This window comes from Cryptotermes secundus, unplaced genomic scaffold (genome assembly GCF_002891405.2).
Source record: "Cryptotermes secundus unplaced genomic scaffold, Csec_1.0 scaffold618, whole genome shotgun sequence".
NCBI lineage: Eukaryota > Metazoa > Arthropoda > Insecta > Blattodea > Kalotermitidae > Cryptotermes > Cryptotermes secundus.
The window spans coordinates 438,134-457,813 of NW_019734973.1; the positions used below are offsets into that span (position 1 = coordinate 438,134).

General features: G+C 43.3%; 1 protein-coding gene across 9 annotated transcripts in view; it reads right to left on the reverse strand.

Annotated features, from left to right (window-relative positions):
• Positions 1 to 19,680, reverse strand: part of LOC111869151 (trafficking kinesin-binding protein milt) — a 179,145-nt gene that overhangs the window by 79,020 nt on the left and 80,445 nt on the right. The window contains exon 1 of one of the 9 annotated variants that reach the window (XM_023860402.2): positions 11,761 to 13,232. The exons of the other annotated variants lie outside the window; for them this stretch is intronic. Within the exon in view, the coding sequence (XP_023716170.1) occupies positions 11,761 to 11,938 (178 nt within the window). The 5' untranslated portion in view covers positions 11,939 to 13,232. Of the gene's footprint in view, positions 1 to 11,760; positions 13,233 to 19,680 lie in introns of those variants that run through there. 9 annotated transcript variants of the gene reach the window in all.

The following is a 19,680-nucleotide window of genomic DNA, read 5'->3' on the forward strand; positions in this document are numbered from 1 at the left end:
GCCCTGTGTTTGAAGTGCTGCAGCGGCTAGTTCTTGTTTCCACACTGTATAGGTGTTATCTGTAATATACAAATATATTTGTATTACCACCACATTAACACCACATACATAAGATAGTAATACAAATATATTTGTATATTACAGATAACACCTATACAGTGTGGAAACAAGAACTAGCCGCTGCAGCACTTCAAACACAGGGCGAATAACCCTAACAATTTTAAAATTTTAAAATTTGGACAAGAATTTAAAGGTTTAAAATTAGAACTAAAGATTTTATTATGGTGCTATTACAATAAACTCAAAATTAACGTGTGTGAAGTAATCTACGGGTGGACAGCTATCAACGAAGTAGAAGTTGATAATGACAGGGAGAGTGTTTTAGATGTTAAATTTTGAACTGGGTGCAGTGTGACAGCGACGTGAGTGTTATACACCTGATGATGGCCGTCTGAGGCCGAAACATGTAGTGTAGGGAGCAAGATCAAAGACACAAAATATATTGTTTGCACTTGAGACGGAGTTTATATCATTTATCGTACGGAGTGCAACAGGATGCTTAAATATAATATTGTATACAGAAGTATTAATTTGAATGATCAATGGTAGGCAGGACGTGTAGCATGTGAGACCACAAATGCATATAAAAATTTGGAAGGGAAACATGAGGGAAAGAGACCACCCAGAAAACATAGGCGTAGATGATAGCATAATATTAAAATGCAGTTTAAGGAAACAGAATGGAGATGTGTGGACTGGATTCATCTGATTCAGGATAGGGACAAATGGAGGACTCGAACATGATAATGAACCTTGGAGTTCCAGAAAACGTTAGAAATTTCTTCTGCAGCTGAATAATTAATTGCTTCTCAAGGGGGACTCCACTCAATTTAGTGAATTTTAAACCGAAAGGAATCCCTACAAATTGAAGGAAATGAATTTTTTTGAGACCGTTACTAGGTTTCATTAGATTAGGCCAGAAAATAAATTTGTGCACAAGAGAACGCTGAAGTTATAAATATAGTTAATGAGGTAATGGATACCAACAAAATTGAGAAAATTGTTTGGAAATAATTGAAACAGAGAACCTGCCACAACTGACATTCAATTACCTTCGGTGAACGCGAGGATGGAGGTAGACCAAGACAGCGTTGGGTTTCATATCAAGAGGCCTTCTAGGACGTAAGGAGCCGGGATAACGTAGTCGGCATAGCTACTGGCTACGGGTTGAACGATCGAGAAGTCGGAGTTTGGGTCCCGGTAGGGTCAGGAATATTCTCTTCTTCACGTCGACCAGACCGGCTCTGGGGCCCACCCACCCTGCTATCCAATGGGTACAAGGAGCTCCTTCCACGAGGGTAAAGCGGCTGGGGCGTGAAGCTGACCACTCACCTCCACCTAGTGCCCAGGTAAAGAAAATGTGGATCTATATAACCACTCCCCCATACGCCTTCATGGCGTAGTGCTTAATTAGTTAAACGCAGGAACAACTTTACCTCATCTTCTAGGATGTAACTTTGTGTAAACCGGTAAAGTCTAAGGATGTTTCGGAGGACAGTACTGCATGCATCTTCAGAAAGTAAGCAGCCAATAAGAAGCAGGCGTGAAAGTTAGATATGGCGCTACTCGTGTAACATAAAGTCGCATATCATGTTCATCCATCTGGCAGAGGATTAAAAAATAATATATGAATGTTAACTAAAACGAATAGAAATTAAAATAGCTATGCAAAATGTAGAATAGGCCTACCATACCTAGTTTCACCATAATCGGCCATTTAGTGATGGGAGCTGCTTCTCTCGGGCGAACACACCGACACTTAAATATAATTTTCTGAGACATCCAAAAACCGGGGGCAAGCGGCAGCATAGTTGGTTGAGGCACTATGTTATAAGTCGGAAGGTCGCGGGTTCGAATCCCGATGATCTCATTCAATTTTTTCGTTTGACCAAATCCTTACAGCTGCACAATGATCCTGGGGTCGACTCAGCCTCTAACAGAAATGAGTACCAGGAATCTTCCTGGGGAGTAAAAGACAGTCGGAGCATAAGGCTGACAACTTCACAGCCATCTGTGAGCCGACTGACTAGAGAAAATGTTGGAACCTCAACAATTCACAGCCCTACGGGCCTCCACGGCCTGTTACAGGGACAGCTTTACCTTTACCATCCAAAAACCAGATTAATGTCTTCTGGATGCAATAACGCGTAGTACGGTAGACAGGAATCGACATTTCGGAGGAACCCGAAGCCTCCATCTTCGGAGTTCAAATATTCAGCAGGTTCCTCCGACCAAACTACAAGTCACCACAACTCAGAAGACTAAGCCTACTTTTCACTGCCGCAAGGAATTCAAAACTCGTGTAAAAAATTGCCCTGAATTTCACTTAGGGCAATGATAGTTAGAATACTTCAGACCAGATGTAGGCCAAACAGTTATGTCATGACCTGACCGACAGGAGATTCTGCTGTTAGTACATTTTACATTGATCTACAACGGAATTACATAACCTGGATTCAAGAAACTACCTACACATCTCGGATTTGGAGATGCAATTTTACAGACACGATTTTATTGCTTTGAGAATATTCTGAGTAGATATTTGAGTGTAAGAAAGGGGCAATGGTAGGCATGACAAATGAATATAACGAGGAGCTTCGTAATTTGTACTGTTCAACTTATACAACAATATAACAATATTACAACAATTAAATCAAGGATGACACAGAACATGCATATAAAACCCATTGGAAAATTCCCAGATAAGAAAAGAGAGATTCCTTGGAATGACAGAATAATATTATAATGGATTTTAAACAAACAGTATGCGAAGGCGCGGACTGGATTCAACCGACTCAACATAAAAAATCTAAATGGGAGGTTCTTTGAAGGCCGTACTTAAACCAACTGATCAACCATCAGCTTCAAAATACAGAACCTGCATTGTGAAATTAGTTAGAAACATCCACTGCTTGAGCTTCGGTTCATAAGTTTCTTGATATAAAAAACAAACTCCATGGCCTGTAGTCCGCAAGCGAACTATACCGACCGAGCGAACGCCGCTTGTCGGTGAAGTTAGTGCCGACTATTGTGGATAGAGGGTGTCGCGTGGTCAGGTCAGCGAATCCACACAGCCGTTAATCTCGGTCTTCTAGACCGGAACCCATATTTCCTTGAAATAGCTCCTCAATTATCCTCACGAGGCTGAGTGGTCCCCGTTCCAGACCCACTACTTCTCAGAAAATCTGGTATCGCCTGGAATCGAACCCTGGACCTCTGGATCTGTAGCCAGGAACTCTGACCACTAGACCATAGAGGCGGTCAGTTTCTTGATATAGAAACAGAAAAATAAATAAAGTTAAGCTGTCCCTGTGCTTAATTAATTAAGCACTATGAAATAAGATATGGGGGGGTGGAGGTATAGTTCCACCATTCTTGGCCCCGGCACTAGACGGAGGTGAGTCAACTTAACGCTCCGGCAGCTTTACTCCAGGGAAAATTGGTTAGGAGGCCGAGTGGGCGCCAGAACCAGTCTGGAAACTGCGGAGTAAAGAAAATTCTCTTGCCAATTCCGGGAATCGGACCCGGCCATCCAGCTTGTCGCCATAATGACTGAGCTATCCCAACTCCAGAAAAAAAATGAACTCATGAAATACAAGCAGAAAATTCGATATCTTGAACCTCATAAATTACAGCTGCTGGCCAAGAATCGGATAACGACCCTGTTCCCTCCGCAGTGGAGTGCTTCTCCAGAAACTAATATTCGCCCAGCTAGTTGAATTCCACGCCTTATATGGAACTCGGGGGCTCATTACCGTGCTCACAAGGACCCGTTACTGGCCCCTGTCCTCAGCCGGATAAATCCAGTCCATATCGTTGCACCTTTCATACTGATTGATTGATCAGTAACTGTCAGATGACAGGTCCACAGTTCCTCCACTTAATGTGATCTTCTGTTTTTGGAAAGAGACTGTCCAGGAAAAGTGATAATGTGGTAGTTTTTCCATTTGCTTTCCACATCGCAGTACAACAGCCGTTCAAACCACTCTGGTCACGCCTGTTGCTATACGAACTTGAACCATCTCGAGCATCATTTGTTCTGTGCCTCAAGTCGCTGCTGATGACGCTGCTTCCGGCATCAGTTTTTGGTTTTTGGTGTCTCTCTTCGTCTGATGCCTACCCTTTGACCTGTCCAGCAAGGGAGGCCCTGCCAGTAGCTACGCTACCGCTGGTATAGCTCTCAGGGTCCTTGGCATACTCAAATCCCCTCACCACGATAAGGTGGAGACACCAACGAGGGGCTTTCATACTACCAGACTCCTTAAGCTCATTACGCGACTTTCAGAAGTATTTTTGTTGAGCACCAATATTAAGGTAAATACAAATACGATTTTAAAAAGAAACATATTGCTTAATGCCTTTTAATACTTTTAAATGCATTTTTAATTAATTTTACATTACGTGGAGTGTAGTTGGTTGAGGCACTATGCTATAAGCCGGAAGGTTGCGGGTTCGAGCTCTGATGAAGTGGATCTTTTCAATAGACCTAACCCTTCCAGCCGCACTATGGCCCCTGGGGTCGACTCAGCCTCTAACAGAAATGAGTAACAGGAATCTTCTTGGGGGGTAAAGGGAGGCCGGCGCTTAAGGCTGACAACCTTACCGCCATCTATGAGCAGAATGTCTAGATAATGTGGACCCTCAACGTCTCACAACCCTTTGGGCCTTCGTGGCCTGGTACAGGGATAGCTTTACTTTTTTCTTTTAACCATTTTACATAGTGTATACATATTTTAATTATTTGTTACTGATTCACTTACGAATATAACTAACCCAAACTGTTACACATTATCAGTGATAATATTCCTCAGGGAAATAATCCATTCTTTGACACTGAATCTGCGGAAGGAGATGTATTCGATTTACGAGTTTTCGGATAAGTAGAGATTTTCTTTCATGAAGGCAATTACCATGTAAATTGTGGGATACCTGTATATTACCTAACTGGGGCTCGAGAAGCTGATAAAAGACTTCTTACACAAGATACGTCACACATTTACAAGGTTATGCGGCGGTGATAGGCTGTATCACACTGCAACGTCGTGTTCACGTTTTTCTGCTTAGCGCTACCTTGAAGAGTACGTTGCTTGTACAAGACTAAGACAATTCGTACACTAGGAAACTGCTGTGCGTGTGGAATGTATCGTATGCGCTGTGGTCGTACTTCCGTTACAGTGTGCAGTCACGTGCAAAACGGACATGCCTCATGGCCGCACATCTCCGGCAACTCATTTTTCTATCCGATGAGAAGGAAACGATCTCTCTCTTGCATTCCTGGGGATTATTTCTGCATTAGCGAGGTACATATATTCGATTTTAAACTGTAATGACCAAAATCAAAATTTTCTCCGCCACAGAAACCTTAAATGCCATTTTTTTCTTCCTTCCGCTTCCACTTTCGAGCACAGGGCTGAATTCTCAGTTACATTAATCATTTTTACAGACGGTAGGACTCCTTGGACGGGTGATCAGCTCGTCACAAGGCCTATAGCTACACACAACACAAACGAAGAATAAATGAATACACACACCAAACATCCATGCCTTGTGTGGGATTCGAACCCATGATCCTGGTTTCCGAGCGAGCGAAGACAGTACATGCCTTAGACCGCTCGGCTACGGTGATCGGCCTTATATTACAGTCAAATTACTGTTTTCGAATACGGACACAAAAATGAAAGAGGTGTGTACGAGTCTCGAAATTTCTACGTCAAACAGACGAAAAAACTATGTACCTCGATTCAAAAGTTGATTTTTCAGTCCCAAAGGTGGAGAATTTTAAGATAACGCTTGTTCACCACCGACCTGCTAGATGTCAGCGCTGCAACTGTAACTCGGATACGGGACACAACGTACAGATAAGGATTGTGGTGTGAAGTACTACCGGAAAGCGGTCATCTGGAATAGCGGGGGACAAGAGGTTGCAGGGATGGGAACTCCGTGGCCTGTAGTCCGCAAGAGAACTATACCGACCGAGCGACCGCCGCTTGTCGGTTAAGTAAGTGCCAACTTTTGCGGATAGAGGGTGTCGCGAGGTTAGTGCGACGGATCCCCACGGTCGTTGATCTCGGTTCTGTAGACCGGCGCCGCTACTTTTCCATTCAAGTAGCTCCTCCTTTATCGTCACGGGGTTGAGTAGACCCCGATGCAGACCCACTACTTCTCAGAAAATCTTGTAGCGCCTGGAATCAACCCGGAACCTCTGGATCTGTAGGCAGGAACTCTGACCACCAGATCACGGAGGCGGTTGTAGGGACGGGAAGCGGATGAAAATGGCCCAGGGTCCAATTCAGTGGCTCACTTTGGTATTTTCGGGTTCTCCTAACAGACAGTTCGCTTCATTAGAAGACTTCTGTACGTCGTACTTATGCGTGTTACATGTAGTCGCCGAGAAGGGACGAGCAAATACAACTCTGAGAAGTAAGATGAAAGCCAAATGAACGCTTGTAACGATGCCAGCATGTTTCTATAGTTTATAACAGTGTTCACAATTTACGACCGGAAGCTGTCTACACAAGCATTTCCTAACAGGGATGTAAGTAATAGGACTTAAGGAAGCAGGCTGACTTCCTTTCTTCACCCATCTACTGCCTTGAGAGTGTGAGCGATCAACAAACTCAAAGAAAAACACTGCCACTGTTAATCCAAGAATGTTCCCAAGTGGAAGTGCTTTTGAACTGATTATGCTTAATTATGACCATATAATGTATTTTGGCATCTACTGCACTAGCTTCATCGCGTGATATACACACGCACAACACACTCTTCAATGCAGCTTCGTGGTTCCTGGCTAAACACACATACAGGCTATCGTCAGGTATTATGATCTACGTAAACTGTTACACTGTGTTCAGTATGCCTTAACCTGTGAGGGATATAAGTGTACAACTGTATTACTTAAACCAATTATTATGACAGAATATTGTTAAAACTACTACAATGATATAAAAAGGTGCTCGCGTGCTGTGACACACCTCTTTTTCCTTCTTTCTGTAAGGGTGTGTATTTGATGTGTTCTGGTTACGTGCATTTAGGTCGTCTATGCATGTGTGACTATGGTACGCGGCGAGAGACAAGAGACAAATAAAATGAGGGAAGTTTGGCGAGACGAAACACGAGGCGAGACGTGTGAAGAAGCAAGCCACACATAACATTTATCAAGTCCAGCTAAAATCAAATAAAGTTGGCCCTGTGTCTAAGCCATGGAAGAGTAAAGGGGCGTGGAAGTAAAGCTCCACTACACAACATGAACGTGAATGGTCGGTTACGTGTTCTGTCCGCTTGAATCTCAGGGAGCACCTGACACCCGTAAGATAGGAAGTTGTGTGTCTCCCAAATTGTTCGGAAACTATCAACTATTTCACCTACAAGGAAACTGCAGGATACTGGGTGAAGGTATCGTTCAAGATTTATGGTATGAAGGTACTAGGTTAGAATTGCAGCAGTGTTACTAGCTATCTAGGCGAAGCAGTAACAGTAACTTCAGACAGATCAGGACCTCTTCTTTCCATATCCTCATAAATTTACTTACTTACTTACTTACTTACTAACTCATGTAGTTGATCCCTTCTTGAGGAGCCGCCAATTCTGCAGCTACTCAAGAATTTCGCATTCCTCTTTGGAACCTGAAGATTCATTACTGTGTTCATAAGAGCCATCCACTTGTCCATATCCTAAGCCAGAACAATCCAATCAATACCATCCCAATCTATCTCTCTAAGATCCATTTTAATATTACCAACCCACCTATGCCTTGGTTTCCCCAGTGGTCTCTTTACTTCTGGCTTTCCCACCAATATCCTATATGCATTCCTCTTCTCCCCCATTCGTGCTACATGCCCTGCCCACCTCATCCTCCTTGACTGGATCATTCTAATTATACTTGGAGAAGAGTACAAGTTATGAAGCGCTTCATTATGCAGTTTTCTCCAACCTCCTGTCACTTCATCTCTCTTCGGTGCAAATATTCTCCTCAACACCCTGTTCTCAAACACCCTCAGTCTATGTTCCTCCCTTAATGTCAGATTCAAAGTTTCACGCCCATACAGAACCACAGGAAAAATTATATAACATTCTGTTGTAACTGGGGTAAAATGACGCAACAAGACATTTTGGATATTAACTGAAAGGTACACGAATCTGCCCTTAAAGGCTTATATAAAGTCTGACTTCCATTGTTCCGACCGTTAAAAAACTTGACATGGTTCGGAAAATTTTAAAATTTCATCAAAATCAGTCCAAAGGATCTCGAGTTACGAGACGAACAAGCATAAAAATAGTTTCTATTTAGCCCGGATTTTTTTCTCTGCGGTTTACTGAAGGACAGGGTGTATGCAAACAAACCACGTACGTTACAGGATTTAAAGGACAACATTTCGGCTGAAATCAGGAACATCACTGAAGAAACACTGCAGCGAGTCACGGCGAATATGCAAACGCGGGTGGAGGCGTGCCTACTTCAAAACGGCGGACACTTTCAACACCTGCTCTGATCACGGCACACAATCCAAGATAAGATATATGTAAATTAATTTAATATCTGTATGGTATATTTTATATTACAGCTCATTTCGTCGGGCCGGTTCTATATGAATCACCCTGTATATCCAAAACTTAAGTACACGAGCAAGATGATACAGCAGTAACAATCTAGTCTTGTATTCTGGAAGTACTCGGTTAGAATCTCGGCCGGTACAGCGTTTACCCCAAGTTTTATAGTTAGTGTCAGTCCCTGCAGACAAATACCGAGATAATACCCCGATCAGACCACATCTTCATCCCAAATCATTTCCAATTCATGAACAGTCCCAGCATTTGATGCCATAGAGTCTACACATCGACAGCGTCGTTAAACAATCCTCAAATGAAAGCTTATGGAAAAAACTGCACGTATATCGTAGATTAAATTTGTGTTTCAGAGTTCTTTATTTTTCTTCCAAACATAATTTCAGCACAGAATTACTGAGTTTTTGAGCTTTTTCCATCGTCCGGAATGCTAGGACACGACGTTTCAGAAACTGGATCTGTTTCCATCTTCAGGTGAGAAAGGAAGACACCTACTCAGTTGGGCCCCTTAGAAAGAGCTAGAATGAGATTAGCTCTTTCTAAGGGGCCCCAGTGACAGGGTGGCCCAGTTATACACCCAAGCACTCGGTTCCATTTCTATCGTCTTGCAGGGCTACGATGGAGTTATTCTACCCCGCCTATCACCTGATGGTATTACTGCTCAATGCAGGATCTCAGCAATTTGGGGGTTAGGAAGTCTCTTAAAACGTGTAACTTTTATCTACAAAGGAATATAACAACACGACCGCAGCAGGAAACATCTCCGATGTGTCAGCCAGTCATTAATGTGCGCAACAGAATGAACTGGAGAAGATATAAAAGAAATCTGTAGTTGCCCAATTTGAGACATTATCCCGACATTTGCTTGGACCGTCTGAGGAAAACCACTAAGAATGTCAATGGTTTGTTTCCATGCACATTCTAATAGCACTTATTCATACGACTTTCTGCAAGGGTCGAGCATTTGTGGCTTCGTCTACCGGTAGAGGTTCAATATCCGAGACACTGATGTGGCAGTCTGCCACAATCTGAGGTTCAGCGAGCCTATAGTGGGGAAGGGTGAAGTGCTAATGCTGTTTCTCCAGTTCTTACAATCGATATCGTACTAACGTGAACAGGACTCCGCCCTGAAAAATCCACAGCAGGCCACGCCCTGTTCGGCTGTCTAACAGTTACCGCAGAGATGTCCTCAGGTAACTCCTGACAGCTGTCTAACTGTACGCTGGGTTCCACGTCTCAATTTACATTCACATTCCGAATGAAATAAGAACCTCAGTTTAAAAGGTTAAGTTACCAAACGTAACGGCTTCGTATTTGGTAGGTTCTGGGTTCAAGTCTTGGCTCGAAGACCGCATATCTTGATATAGAATTTTCATGGTTTTTCTCAGTTCCTCTAAGCCAGTGAATCTCAACTGATGTGCTCAACACTACTGAGACGAAAGAATGTGAAGAGAATATATACAATAGGTTACGGAAACTAGAAAATCGACAATTTTTAAGATCATATTATTACCGGCAATTGAATATATTACACATTTCCATGAAAGTATAGCGATAAACTTGTATCTGAAATCTAGAAGCAGAAATTAGTAAGAACCGTAGCAACAGTTGGTGGCGGTGTTACAAGAGCGACGAGGGTACATCGCCCCAGTCATTGCCGCAAACCAATTCGTCCGGACTCCGCTTTACGAATCGAGGGGGCACCATAATATAAAGTCTGGAAACTACTGCATTTGCATAAGCTTTTTAAATTCATATTTGTAGCAAAACTTTATCATACTTCCGTTTTTACGATAATTTTATATTTTTATACAATACATTACATTACAAACATAAAAAATACATATACTCTTACTATTTGGTCGCGCCATAGCTCAATAGTTGCTGGCTTTCCACCGCGGCGGCCCGGGTTAGATCCCGGGTCTGGTCAAGTGCGATTTGTGGTGGACAAAGTGGCGCTGGGGCAGGTTTTCTCCGAGTACTTGTAGTTATCTATTCAAATTCTAGTGTGGCGAAATAAAATTAAAATACAAGCACCAAAAGCTTTGGAATCGCTTCTTTAGATAGACAAAAGGGCATTACACTAGTTCGAGCCATACCTGTTTCCTTCCATGTCATTTCCAATTCTTTACTCACTAACCAACCCGTTATTCAACGTCGTATGATCTAAGCACTGAAAGCATAATTAATTAAATCACAGATGAATGAAAGAAATAAGGCTAATTACAATGATACGAAGGACATCCAGAGAATCCTATTCCAAGCCAGTTATAACCATCAAGTTCAAGGTCTTCTGACGATGATATGACATTTTATTATGACTATGCTTTTGTACAGCGTCCATCGTCTTAACTTCCTGAAATTGGCTACATTTCCTTCACCAGGTGAACAACGAACACGTTCTGCAAGGTCCCTGGAAGTGCCAGTCAATGGTTTTATAAGAGCTTTTTTATTGCTAGTGGGGTGGGACTAAGTCCCTTGTACTGCAGTCACTTCTGGCCTATTGTACCAGCCCCAGATGATAGGTGAGGGTGATTGGGGAGCAATTGGTGGAATGAAGATTGACAACGGAAACCGTAGTACTCGGAGAAAACCTGCCCAGCGCCACTTTGTCCACCACAAATCCCACTTGCCCAGACCCGGGATCGAACCCGGGCAGCCGCGGTGGGAAGCCAGCGACTAACCGCTTGAGCTATGGCGCGGCCTTAGAACAGCTTTACTCAAAGAGCCAGAGGACTATGTTGTTTGTTCCAGTGATGACAGGAATATAGCCAGTTTTTGAAACATGGAGGTTTTAAAAAAGTGGGAGGATACGTTCAAAAGAATAAGATTTGATCAATTATATCCAGTTCAAAAATCCATACCCTACTCTTCAAAGACGCATTTTAATATTATCCTGCAATATACGCCTAAGTCCCTTAAGTCGCATCTTCGTTTGAGGGTTTCCAACTCCAGTCTCGTGTACAGTTCCACCGTGCATGCTACATGTCCCGCTCACACCTATCTGAACACCGCCCATGGTCATACCTAGTCCATATCTGGCATACGTCTGTTCTTTATACTACACTTGTTTCATTATGTATACAAGAACTGGGCAAGTCTAAGGGTACAGTAACTCATGTGTTTGTTGTTTACCTTCGTCCAGCAGCAGCGTCCTCACGACCCTAATGTAGGGCCTGCCCTTCTGCTTGTAGTCCCTGGCTACATAGTACAGGAAACGAGACCATTCACCACGGTCCTCGTAGTGATCGCCGACATAGCTGCACATTGGGACGACAGCGGGGGTCGCGGCTGAGGGTTCATCGTCACTCATAGCACATTAAGGCAACTGACTCCCTAACCCAACTGCCGGCCAGAACCATCTTCAGTGCCAACGAAGGTTCTGATAGAAAATTATCTTGTCCTTAACCGTTATCTGCACCTTTATCGCACATATCTCCGATCCACATCACTTACTTTCGAAGTCCTTTAGGTTTCTTTCACTCGTCTCCTCTAACAAACGCTTCTCATCCTTTCCCAAGGTGCCACTATTTAAAAAATTCACTTTGACGTACTCTACCTATGGGATGATTGGCAGCGGTACAAAAGAGACACACTTCACGATTCTTCGCACCGCTTGACTTAAACAACGCTAATGACTATGACGGATGGGAATTTTCACTTCTTCCCTGTTCAGTCACACCTGATAGTCAGCAGACACAGTTCCCTGGGGTCACGATTTCACAGCAGGACCCAACGTCATTAGTTCTTGTTCACCGTAACTTTACTTACACGTGAGAGCCAGCTCCCAAACACCAGTAATTCGTTCTCATTGCAATCTTATTTGCACTTGACACCCAGTAGATGGGTTCTTGGTATCAAGATTTGACAGCAGAATCCAACACCAGCAACTCCTGTTCATATTAATCTTAGTTACACTTTGAGAGTCAATGGAAACAGTTCCTTGGAGTCGCGAACTGACAACATAACACAACAGCAGCAACTCCTGTTCATAGTAATCTTAGTTACACTTTGAGAGTCAATGGAAACAGTTCCTTGGAGTCGCGAACTGACAACATAACACAACAGCAGCAACTCCTGTTCATAGTAATCTTAGTTACACTTTGAGAGTCAATGGAAACAGTTCCTTGGAGTCGCGAACTGACAACATAACACAACAGCAGCAACTCCTGTTCATAGTAATCTTAGTTACACTTTGAGAGTCAATGGAAACAGTTCCTTGGAGTCGCGAACTGACAACATAACACAACAGCAGCAACTCCTGTTCATAGTAATCTTAGTTACACTTTGAGAGTCAATGGAAACAGTTCCTTGGAGTCACGAACTGACAACATAACACAACACCAGCAACTCCTGCTCACTGCCATCTTATTTGCAATTTATGTCCAATACACGGTTCTTTGGGGTCGTGATTTGAGAGCAGAACCCAACACCAGTAATTGGTGCCCAGTGCAGTCTTAGTTGCACTTAACAGCCAGCAGATACAGGTTATTTCATTGCGGAACTGGACCCCAGTAACTCCCTGATCACCTTCGAGACACGGCAACTAACTGGCAAGCAAGCAGCACAGCACGTGTTCCTGTATCACAACGGACACTCCTCCCCCTCACGAGTTCCTTCACTTTCACACCTCTCACTTTATAGGCGCATCTGTTAAATTCCATGCAGAAGAAAGAAGAACACGTCTTTCACGAGCTTCGATTTACACGGCCAGTTCTTTAAAGCAATACAGCAGGGCGATCATCTAGAAAATGCCATAGCTATAGACAAGCCCAGAAAAAATGTGGGGAAATAGTACATACTCGAATTTCAGTATGTATATTAATCAAAAACGTCTCTGATATTCTCTATTTCATTTGTCTCGATTATCCTTTACTACAGATCTTATTCTTCCAATGGCTCTTCCAGCCCATTCAGGGCCCTGGCCTCTTATTCAGTAAAACAAATTAAAAAAGTAAAGCTATCCCTGTACCAGGCCGTGAAGGCTCATAGGGTTGTGAGACGTTGAGGGTCCCACATTATCTAGACAATCGGCTCAAAGATGGCGGTAAGGTTGTCAGCCTTACGCGCCGCGCGCTTTGCTCCCAAGGAAAATTATTAGTTAATTCCTGGTACTCATTTCTGTTAGAGGCTGAGTGAACCCCAGGGCCGTAGTGCGGCTGGAAGGATTAGGTCAAATGAAAAAAATCCAACGACCTCATCGGGACTTGAACCGTGACCTTCCGGCTTGTAGCATAGCCCCTCAACTAACTACACTACCGCGTGCTCCCCGCCCCCCTCTTATTCAGTTCTGTAACAATTTTTCACAGATGGTAGGACTCTTTGGACCAGTGATCAGCTTGTCGCAAGGCCTCTAGCTGAACACAAAATAAACACATACATATACCAAACACCCATGACTTAAGTGAGATTCGAACCAACGATCCCGGCTTCCGAGGGACCGAAGATAGTCCATGTCTTAGACTGTCGGCAACCGTGACCGGCCAGGATTTTTTTTTTTTCCACTGGCTCTACAGCCCCCTTGGGCCCTGGCCTCTGATTTTTCAGTTCCATGAACATTTTACAGACGGTAGGACTCTTGGACGAGTGATCAGCTGGTTGCAAGGTATCTACCTAAGCCAGGGACAACATAAACAGAATAAAGGCATACACACCAAACGTCCATGTCTCGGAGTATGATTCGAACCCACGATCCCAGCGTCCGAGCAAGCGAAGACAGTTCATGCCTTAGATGGCGCAGTTAGTGCGACCGGCCATTTCCTACGGATATACGTGGCCGCGCCATAGCTCAAGCGGTTAGTCGCTGGCTTCCCACCGCGGCGGCTCGGGTTCGATCCCGGGTCTGATCAAGTGGGATTTGTGGTTGGGATTTGTGGTGGACATAGTGGCGCTGGGGCAGGTTTTCTCCGAGTATTTCGGTTTCCCCTGCCAATCTTCATTCCACCAACTGCTCCACAATCACCCTCACCTATCATCTGGGGCTGGTACAATAGGCCAGAAGTGGCCGCAGTACAAGGGGCTTAGTCCCACCCCACTAGCAATAAAAATATACTATGGATATAAACCTATTACTACAAGCTAATGAGATTACGGAAACCCTACTGGACGTCGTGGTTGAGTGGCTAGCATTCCTGTTACGCATTCGGGAGGCCCAACTTCAAAAATCGCCTTGAAGACCTGCTGTCCTGAGGGTTCTGATGGCAGTCCTCAGCTCCTCCGGGAAAATTCTGGAATAATAGGCCTACCTCAAACTAGACAACCTTCCTTACATATTTCCAATTCATAGTCCAGTTAACCTATCGTTCGCTCTACTGACAATGTTGTTAAATAAACCGTGTACGCATACATAAAAATAAAGACACACAACGAGGTCATAAACCGTTCATTCTCGCAGGCATACTGGGGACCTTATCGGGACGTAGAGTTTCTGATTAGCACGAATTTGTTGCAAGTTAGCTCAGTCGGTGTAGTGATTACGGCACAGGCTGAATTGCTGAGGGATCGTGGTTCGATTCCAGACAGGGTCTCCACAGCGTCCAGTCCGGCTCTGGAACTCAACCAGATTCCTATCCAATGAACGCCGGGGTTTCTTTCCTCGGGGAGTAAAGGTGACCGCTACCACCTGCAGCTGAGGTTAAGAATGCATGGAGCTACACCTCCATTCCCCCTATATCTTCATGGTGTGGCACTTAATTAAGCATTGGGACAACTGTACGCCTTTATATTTACGAATTTGCTGTGGTACTGTAAGCCGTTTTTCAGATAACTTGATTTCCATGAAGAATGGGGAGCATACTGAACCGATATCGACCATACTCAAATACAGCCTTCAAGTGTTACAGCAGAACACAGTAAGAAATGTCACCGACAGTAGTCCGGACAAAGATCGGACGTACGGTTGGACACGACTGCTATATCATGGGTTCATTTTATACGCCTCGTGAAAAGAATGTACAGTAAGTTCCCAATCCTAATTACTCAGCAATGTTCTATTATTTTTAATAATGTTCCCAATGATGTTCCCCCAAATTATCGGAAGTGCCCGTAAGACGTACAAAACAATGAAACAGCCGATTTATTATGGCAATAAAATGAACATATTTCAGCCTATAATCCGTTATCTTGCCCCCACAAAATATTAGAGACGTTGCTCGATTCATATTGTAGTCTTCCTATATGGTAGATGGAGGCAGTATGTTCCTTCGAAACATTAGTATCACCTACTAAAAGACACCGTGAATTTTGCTGATCATTTGTAATTTGTTATTCCATCAGATACCGTATCTTACAACCACACAAAATATCGGACAAAATAACTGTGTTGTATATATTTTATTGTACCTTTGGAAAGCAAAAGAAACATGGGATTTGAGGTTTTTGCGAGAGAGAAAGTTTAAACTGTGCACTATCCATTAAAGACTCCTTCATACCCAATAATGTCAAAATACAAAAAAAAAAAAATATAAAAATAAATAAACTGGATGATAAATCCTTTCCGAATTTATTATTCTGCTGAATTCATGACGAACCTTCAGCAATGCATAACACGAAATTTTAAAGGAGATGCGCAATGGGACAAGTAGCACACTTACACTGGATAGAGAGATTTGGGCACGCTGCTTACTCTCAATTACCAATTGTATTCCGGTAATTAATACTCTCACTTAGTTGTAGCAGTGAATCGGATGAGACTAAGTCCCTTTGTACTGTGGCCTCAAACGGGCCTATTGTACCAGCCCTTGATGACAGATGTGTATGGAGCATTAGCGGAACGACAACTGACAGGAGAAAACCAAGGCGTTTGGAAAAGCGCCTGTCCCGGTGCCACAAATCTCACACCCACTATCTGGATTTAAAGAGGGCCTATGCGTTGAGAAGCGGGCGACTAACCATCTGAGCTAAGCACAACAGATCACTGTAGGTCGCGGTGGAAGCGACGAGAAGGCCCGCCCTTTATACATTTATTCAACCATCTGCGCTATGCCACGGCCAAGCAAGACTCTTAGAACCGTTTAAAGAGACTGGTCTGCTTCACTTATATACCTTTACATCATTCATATGTACACGAATAAGCAGCAACGTCCATCGCGTGTAACAAGACCTCCCGGTCTAGAAATCGGAAATTAACGGCCGTGGGGATTCGTTGAACTGACCACGCGACACCCTCTATCCGGTAAAGTTGGCACTAACTTCGCCGACAAGTGGCGGTCGCTCGGTCGGTATAGTTCCCTTTCGGACTAAAAAAATTGAGTTTTTTTTAGTCATACGTACCTCACCGTCAATTCTAGAATTACGAATTAAAGCACTGTTTCCTTACAGAACGAAGTTAAATTAATCTGGTATAAATGACAGTTTCACAGTTGAGTGAACATCACTTCTACCGCTAAGCAAACTGACCTTCACGGGGGAAAATTCTCGATTTCAAACCAAACGCTACAGCCTGTAAACTAGATCACAACTTCACTTTCCGGAACGGCAAGCACAAGATCGTTTAAACTAAAATTATGTGTAAGTTTATCATTCTTAACTAAATTCCTGTTTACTCACTCATCGTAACAGACATTTCTTCTAGGTACCGTGTCTAAACCGCTTCGACCCAACTTCGAGACACAGTCTACGCCTTAAATTAATCTTTTAATTCTCATAGTGGCGGTGGAGTCCATCTGGGTCCACTCGGCAGGTCGGCCTTCTGTACCTGCCCCGGGTGATTATGATAGAGAATTTGGTGGGATGAAGAATGGCAGGGGAAACCGAAGCACTCGGAGAAAACCTGCCCCAGCGCCACTCTGTCCACCACAAATCCCACTTGAACAGACCCGGGCTCGAACCTGGGCCGCCGCTGTGGGAAGCCAGCGACTAACAGCTTGAGCTATCGCGCTGCCTACGCCGTAATTACAATTAAATGAGCCACGTGCCGGCCAGGATCTGAACACAGGATCCAGCTCAGTTCACTGTACCTCTGTCATTAGAATTTAGAGAAAAGAAAATTCAGTTCTTCAGTTTCCGAACTAAGAAAGTTTATCTCATATTTTCAACATATTCTAAATTCTGTGTGTCATATTTTCAGGTCACGGACGTTTGATATTAATGGGGCACTCAGCCTCTTAAACACTTGGTACATGTATAAGTTTTGGCGTTAGTCTCGCCAACCCCCCCCCCTTTTTTCTTTTGATAAACAAGGCAGGAAATGTATGCACAGTGCATTCGCTCACTGTTGTCTCGAAAGTGGCAACAAAATTTTCCGACAGCTGTATTCGAATCACGTCTTCCTCCCGCTCGTGACATACTGAGTCTTGATTTATAGAAAACTTCGAAATTTTCTCATAGGGTGTGTTTAGGACCTATGTGTTTCACATAATTTTCAGAATAGAGACGAATCCCTCAAGCAGTTCTGACCAACTGCTCATTGTTATGGGGACGCAGTGTGTTTTCTGTGAAGTAGAAACTGCACTTCTAAACACTGTTTTCATGAATTCCAGGCTTCTAAGGGCTAATGATAACATAATGACCTACTATATTACTTCAACAGTGTCGGACCAAAAGAAAACATAATGAGCTATGCTACTTCAACAATGTCAGACAAAAGGTGAACATAATGCGCTATACTACAACAATGTCAGGTCAAATGTAAACATAATAAGCTGTACAGTTACAGAGTTTCTGGACATTATTCATCGTTCTGTTCTTTCGGATACTGGATTCTGCCTCCGTCCTCAGGTAAAAGTTGGGCCCAATTGACAGAGCCACTTTAAACTGAGTAGGCTTTTACCTGAGGACGGAGACAGCCCAATTTCCGAATCGTTGTTTTTAAATAAGAAACAGGACGACGAATAGTGAAAAAAAACAATATTTGTATCACTATACCATTGTCACAACCTTTTAGATTATATTTCTAGTAAACTATGCTACTTCAACAATGTCAGACCAAAAAGTGAACACAATGAACCGTACTACAAGAATGACAGGCGAAAGTGAACATAGTGAGCTACACTACTCCAACAACGTCGGACCAGAAGTGGATATTTTTCAAACTCGATTATTTCAATTAATGCGGCTCTTGGTATTCACGATACGTCACGGTCAGCCACCTTCCTTTCACCGGTTCCTTCCTTATTTACTTACGTGACACTGTCCTGGTTCCGTACGCAGTTATGCCGTCTCGTAACACACAGCTACCAGGCCGTTAAGACAGGCAACACGCATACTTGACAGCTGAAGATGATAGTTCCGGTCAACGCACTGGAGCCCGAAATTCATCTAAATATTTAGAAATTCATTTCCCACCTCAGAGAACATACATGACCAAACCAGTTCATGCTGTTTGGACGCGGAGAAACACTGAAGCTTGTATAAACGGAAGCTACATTACACGTGCAGTCGCCTTAATGGGCGGGGCGGGGGGCATAATTCTCCTCTCCGGAAAATATCGGGTGTCAGGATGAAAGGTATCTAAAAGAAAAAATATATATCTCGGAAACTGTGATACACGTATCCGGTTTATGTCATCGGAAAGAAAACCCCTGTAAGTTCCCGCAGGCCCGGCTTACGCGCATGCGCAGCCACATTTCTGCCACCATTTTAGGAATCAATTGGGCAGAGTGATGGCTGGGAGATAGATCGGCAGACGTGGATCAATCGCTTGGCCCTCTAGGTCGCCAGATTTAACCCCATTTAATTTTTTCTTGTTGGGTTATGTGAAGAACATTTTCTACCAGGTTAAGATAAACGACTTGCAACACCTGAAAGCCCGCATAAGGGACGCTGTGACTATGGTAACACCAAACATGCTGGATCGTCTGGATATTTCTTGTGCCACCAAGGGAGCCAACGCTCAAATTTATTGAGAAAGTTATAGACTCAGAAAAAAAATGATAAGTTTCCTTTTGTAGTGGTGTAACCCATAAACGTGTATAATAAAAGCTTTCTGAGATATAATTATTTCATTTTGGATACCTTTCATCCGGACACACTGTATAGAGTGAAAATTAAGGTGAACTAACCATAATTACTGAAAAGATTTATGTGAAAAGGAAAGGATGCCAAAAAAAAAAAAAA